The sequence below is a fragment of the Dreissena polymorpha genome, unplaced genomic scaffold (assembly GCF_020536995.1).
Source record: "Dreissena polymorpha isolate Duluth1 unplaced genomic scaffold, UMN_Dpol_1.0 chrUn003, whole genome shotgun sequence".
Classification (NCBI taxonomy): domain Eukaryota; kingdom Metazoa; phylum Mollusca; class Bivalvia; order Myida; family Dreissenidae; genus Dreissena; species Dreissena polymorpha.
In genome coordinates this window covers 1,177,647-1,184,067 of record NW_026273317.1, presented here as the reverse complement: position 1 = coordinate 1,184,067, position 6,421 = coordinate 1,177,647, and the positions used below count along the sequence as shown (strand labels likewise).

General features: G+C 32.7%; 1 protein-coding gene across 1 annotated transcript; it reads left to right on the top strand.

Annotated features, from left to right (window-relative positions):
- Positions 1-278: 278 nt before the first annotated feature.
- On the top strand, positions 279-1,785 carry LOC127863270 (uncharacterized). The gene is made up of 2 exons (XM_052402669.1): positions 279-293; positions 544-1,785. The coding sequence occupies exons 1-2, from the start codon at positions 279-281 to the stop codon at positions 1,783-1,785; spliced, it is 1,257 nt and encodes a 418-aa protein (XP_052258629.1).
- Positions 1,786-6,421: the final 4,636 nt, after the last annotated feature.

The window sequence follows — 6,421 nt, the reverse complement described above, 5'->3', positions numbered from 1 at the left end:
TTGGTGTTGTTTTTGTGTGTGTTTCTTTCTCATGTTTTGCTTTTTAAGCATAATTTCTTTGTTTGTATGCTTAAGCAAATGCCATGATCAATCATAATTGTTCCGTCAATTATTAAAAACCGAATATCCTCGATGTATCTAAAATCGCGATGTATGTTGATTCGCGACCATTTTTGTTTTGATTCGAAATCTCGCGAGAGGTCACGGTTCGGTGATTTTAGTGACGTCACATTTACTACAAAGTGTACTCGATCGTATTTGCTGTCAAAAATGAAAACATGAGATTTAAACAGGTATGTTTCACTATGTCTTCGTAGATGTACCAAAATTTAAAAATTCTTGTTATACCCATTTATATTACCATGGATATACAATATTTTCTTTGTTTATCAATAACTTTTTTTTACTTTTTACATGTCGGCTGCAAGTGTTTACGTCCATGAATGAAAGTCACGTGACTGAAATTTTATAGTAAGGCCAAGCATCTTAAAATATATGGTTTTTGAAACTCACACCTGTAACACCATTTTTTGTTTATTTTAGAAACACCCACAGCCCATAAGGAAAAAATATCGACTTTATTCACCATCTTCTTTGATAAATGCTTTCAAAGCAGTGAAAGATGATGGAATGTCCGTTCTCAGAGCATCCAGGACTTATAAGGTGCCAGAAAACACACTCAGGGACAGGGTTTTGGGGAAAGTTGACCCAGAAACAGTTGTAATGGGGAAGGTCCCATTGTTTGATGAGTTTGAAGAGGCCCAAATTGTAAACCATTTCAAAGCCATGGCTGATTTAGGTTATGGTTATACACAGCAGGAGTGTATTGATGTTGCTTCACAGTTTGCTGTGCAGTTAGGTAAGAGGACAGTTGACACACCCCTCTCCATGATGTGGATGAAAGGGTTTTTAAAGAGATGGCCAGAAATGAGGGTTGTTAAACCAAGAACACTTGATCATGTGAGGGCCAAAATGGCAAGTGAAAAGATGGTGTCTAACTTCTTTGAAAGTTACCAGAAATGTTTACAGAAGCATGATCTCCAAGATAAGCGCCATTTGCTTTACAATATTGATGAGAAGGGTGTATCAATTGATCACAAGCCACCATACATAGTAGCTAGTTCTAACTATCCTGCACAAGCTGTGACCTCTGGCAAAGGTAAAACAGTTACAATCATTGGCGCTGGCAGTGCAAGTGGTACAGCAGTTCCACCATTCTTTGTTTTCCCGGGCAAGCGGATGAACAGTGACTTGTGGAAAGGGGCATCACCAGGAGCCAGTGGAACAATGTCAGAAAGTGGTTGGTCTAACACCCAGGTTTTCATTAAGTATCTGACCAAACACTTTATACAATTTATGCCTGGCAGGTGTGAATCCAAAATTCTGTTGCTTTTAGATGGTCATAGGTCCCATGTTTCATTAATTCTGGCAGAGTGGGCAAAGGAGAATGGTATAATTTTGTATGTTTTACTAGCCCACACAAGCCACCTGCTCCAACCTCTAGATGTAGCCTGTTATGGCCCGTTCCAACGGATATACCATTCGCGATGCCACAAAATTATCCGTGAGACATCAGCTGCCATCACTCAGTATAATGTTTGTGATATCGTCTGCCACGTTTATCACAAAGCATTGTCAGCAGAAAACCTTCAAGTTGGCTTTCGCAAAACAGGACTGTTCCCCCTAAATAAGGATGCAATTCCCAGGGAAAGTATGTTTCCAGCCCAAGTGTATCATTCAGATGACACTGATGATTCTGATTTAAAAATATCTGTAACAAATTAGCAATGTTCTCGTGTGTAGTTTATTATATATTTTATCCGTTCGTTAATCAGTAATGTATTATCCGCATTGCATTTGTCTTAAGCATCTACACATCATTTATTAAATGCAAGTGACCAATATAAAATGATAAATGGTCACCGCTTTTGAACAATCGGTGCAAAACATTTTGGATGGAATCAGACCGTTTTGTTTGCAAATTTAACATACATATACAACGAAATTGAACACACTGATGCAAGATTGAATAAAGATGTAGTCATTGACTCGACATTGTCGATGTTAAGCATGGGATTTAAATGTGTTGACAAACTCGCAGAAGTCCACACTAGGTCAAAACTTAATCACAAAAGACAGACCGATAAACATTTAATTGGAAGTGTTTCAATAACACAAATAAATTAAGAGACTACCGCGGATGTCAATTACAGTTAATATGTTTTTTGATCGTCTTGTTCGATCTTTGATAACTTCTTAATATTAAGCAGGCAATCGGTTATAGCAAATAATTTAAGAGAATTAATTTTTTGAGTTTGCTATTCTTACACAGGTAAATGTGTTTGTGCATTTCTAGGTATTGTTAGAGAACATTTTTTTTCTGATAATTCATTGCAAATATATGTACGGTGTACTTATTTGACAGACATGATTAGCGACGACATATAGCTATGGAAAAAACAGTTATACAAGACGATAAACAAGCCGCAAATATGCTAGATAGTAACCGGTAGTACTCATGAAAGTAAATGTATTGTCTCCTCCCCTGGTGGTAGTTTGATTTTAATTAGACAAACGTGCGTCATGTTGTTTGTGACATACTAAATGCCAGTTCGTTTTATTGCAATCGCTTTTCTTAAACTCAATATGCAATAAATTATCCGGTAGACAACTCATTAAAGTGATTGTATTGTCTCGTTTTGTTCTTTAAATTTATTTACTAAAATTATGCATTAATTTCTGCCGAATAGTATTTGATATTTTTGTCGTTACATTATTGCTTATTCCACCCAGAGGTCGTCTCACAATCATAAAAGTACGATTTTGGCATGAACATTTTTAATTTATTATTATTATTATCACCATGAGGATAATCGAAGTATAATTTCGTTTTTTAAACAAAAATCTATAACGAAGTGTTTGTATTATAACAACTCATATGGGTAGCGGAAAAGAACGCCATAGCTTTGAATAACATCTTCATGAAAAGGGCTTTTAAAATAAGATTATGCTTTAACAAGTTTAAGTTCAAGTTTTTTATTGGAACATCTGCAATATGATTTTTGACCATTTACATACCATTAAATATATTATAGTCAAAGTGCATCAATACAATACAAAAAAAGTATAATTATACACATACATTTCTATGTAAAGTGTTGTAACATCATTTAAAAAGTAAATGTATTGACAGCTATGTAAGAAGAAACAAGTTATAAGTAAACAATATATTGACGGTTTCGTACAATATCAATTAATGTAGCAGCAAATAATTTGTCATCACCGAGTTCATTGCATCAGTAATTAATCTTGCAACATTGTTAATAACTGTAGTATTTTGACAATATAGTATATTTTTAAATGTAACTTTATTTTGCCAGTTAGATCGAATATAATACATTGTTCGTATATCTTTATTAATGGAGGAAGAAAGAAAGTAGTGATATTCCGATTCTACAGTGTTTGCGTTACATAGTTAACATTAACGTTCATCTCTAGGTATGTTATTATATCTACCAGTCTCTTTTTCTTATTTATCAGCGCTTAGTCTAAATCTTGATAACTGTTGGTTATTTTTCCTATTATTAATGCAATCTTAATAATTATGTATTAACTGATATTTTATTCTCTGGTTAATTTCATAGGAATAAGTATTCACCTTTAGTCTTAGGATAAGTGCCCTATCACCAGAGTTGGCATCCATGAGGAATTACATGTATTTACATGTACTTACCTAACTTTAGAATAGCTATTACTGAACATTTTACAACACGGTATAATCAGCATAAAGTATTGCACACAAGTTATGTATTTTTTGAAAATGTGAGTAATCATAGAATATTATATTTAACAAAATGCAGCATGCTGAAATGTTTCAGAAAATTTCGCAAACTGCATCAGCATTGTAAGAGAGTTGCTAAACACAACGCGTATCAAATAATGTGATTCACTATCGGCTTTGAGCCTTATACTTGGCAAAAGTGTATTATTCGTAATTCAAAAAAGATAGTATGTTTGCATGTATAGATGTACTTTATAAAAAGTATAGTGGTATGACATTACGCATTTACCATTACTGTTAATAAAAATGTCCCGTCAACAAACAATATACAAACACATTGATGTATAATGACAGTTTCAAATTTAACAATGAAAACAAATCACATATATTGAATAACTTAAAGCTTTATTCAACTGAAAGGTGAATGAATATTGGACTGAAAACATTTAAAATTATTATTGTTTACAGCACTATGAGAAAAAACGCTGTCTCATTTCCTTTTTTAAACTAAACTCTTAACAAAGCAATTGTATGATAACAATTTATATTAGTACGCGAAAAGATCAACATAGCTTGATATCGTTAAATGATTATTTTACAATAAGACTATGCTTTAATATTAATAATATTCCATTATTTTAAGTGCTCTATCGCAAGAGTTTTCATTCATAAGGTTATTATTTACCTTACATTTGAACAATTATCTCAGTATAGCATGAGCAAGCCCTTAAATCCTAAATATCTTGCGAACCAACAAACACAATGCTTAAAGCAGACTTTAAATATTTCGCCGCAAGGGGGTGTGGTAATTATTGGGTCTGCTCATTGTTAATAGGATAATTTTCTGAAGAAGAAAACTCAAGAAAAAATATGATGTTATTTTAAGGCGATACTATTTTTATTCGGATACGTTAACCTCTGTCCTGCAAAGTCGCGTACATGTGCAATACTATTAAATGTCAGATCGGTAAAATTAACAACTCAGGAAACGTAATAACAAACACAAGTTTATACATCCGCATGCATTAAATTGAATGCAGAAAATATTACAAAATAGCACGTGCTTGTTTCGATGGAATATGCATGCAATATATTTGCTTTCTTCCATGAATAGCTTAATAGATATCGTTTTACCTTATTTCTTGGTTATGTATGACTCCACGAACACACAAAAGAATGGCGTCTTCGAATAATCTTGTTAATCAGGCATAACACGCATTTCGATCTCGTTTACATACAATTGTTAAGATAATAATTCGAATGCACTGCGCGCATTTTGTGGAATGCTCATTATTGGATGGTGTGTCCCAGGGGAATAACAAATGCATAGAAATAAAATGTTGGATGCCTAGAAAATAGTAAACAAAAAGTTCCTTACATTTATATTTCAACTCATTGTGTAATAAGACCATTACTTCCGACTTGATATTTTCAGACAAATCAAAGAACAAAGGCACATTGCAAGTGACAAAAATAATGCAAGCGATGTGGCGAACGTTTAGTAAGTTGACTGTTGTTTTACCGATAGATACTGCAATTTATTGCGCAACTAACCAAAACTTTATTACTGCTCATTGTTCTTAAGTGGACCATTGTCTAGTAATTGTATGGCATACACTTGCAGGTTCCCATGAGACGAGTAGTGTGGTGTATGGTGGTTAGTGTATGTACTAAATATAACAAGAAGACACAATAGTCCTTACAACGTTTTGTCTATCGAATAAGATAACAACAAAACACAGTTTCTGATGACAGAAACAAAGCAATAACATTTAAACGTTTTAACCAGTTTATGTATTTTGTTGCAGTTTGCAAGTTTCTCAATATTGCGTATTTGACTGATCACGTGTTTATAGTAACCACAATATGCACATGCACTGTTTCTCAAATTTGTATGAGTGTGTATTAAGAAAACAACGAAACGCATCAAAATAAAATATTGACGTTCGTGTGTATGCACACATGATGTTTGATTTCATTGATGGTGTAGCAATGTAGCAGCTTTTGTAAATTAATTTACCCCGTCGTAGAAATAACTTCTGACACCGGCAATGGTTAAAGCATTGAAAGTATGTTTTATGCATCTTCCAAGACCATCGATAAATACTGACATGTATGAACGACATAATAATCAAGAACCCAATACATTATGAAAATAACCAGCGTTGCGCTTACTTTGATTTTGCATACATATATAACACGAACTCTGGTACAACTTTGAATAATTTTTAATAACACACTTCATGTGCACATTATTAAGTAATATTGGTTTATTTGTAAATAGTGCTATGTATTCTATAGAACTTATTTAAGAATATATATATATATATATATATATATATATATATATATATATATATATATATATATATATATATATATATATATATATATATATAACCATATATATATATATATATATATATAACTAGAGACACGGATACACCGAAACATTATAAACGCTAGAGCCAGGGTCCTTGAAATTTATAAAATATTGAACCATCATGATGCTAGCATCTGCATCATAATGTGCATTTACCTGACTTTTAATTATACTTATCATTTTTCGATTGCACTGCGTTCATCGAAAAAACACAACATTGTTATTGATTTGCTTGTTGATAATGTATTTTGTTGTTG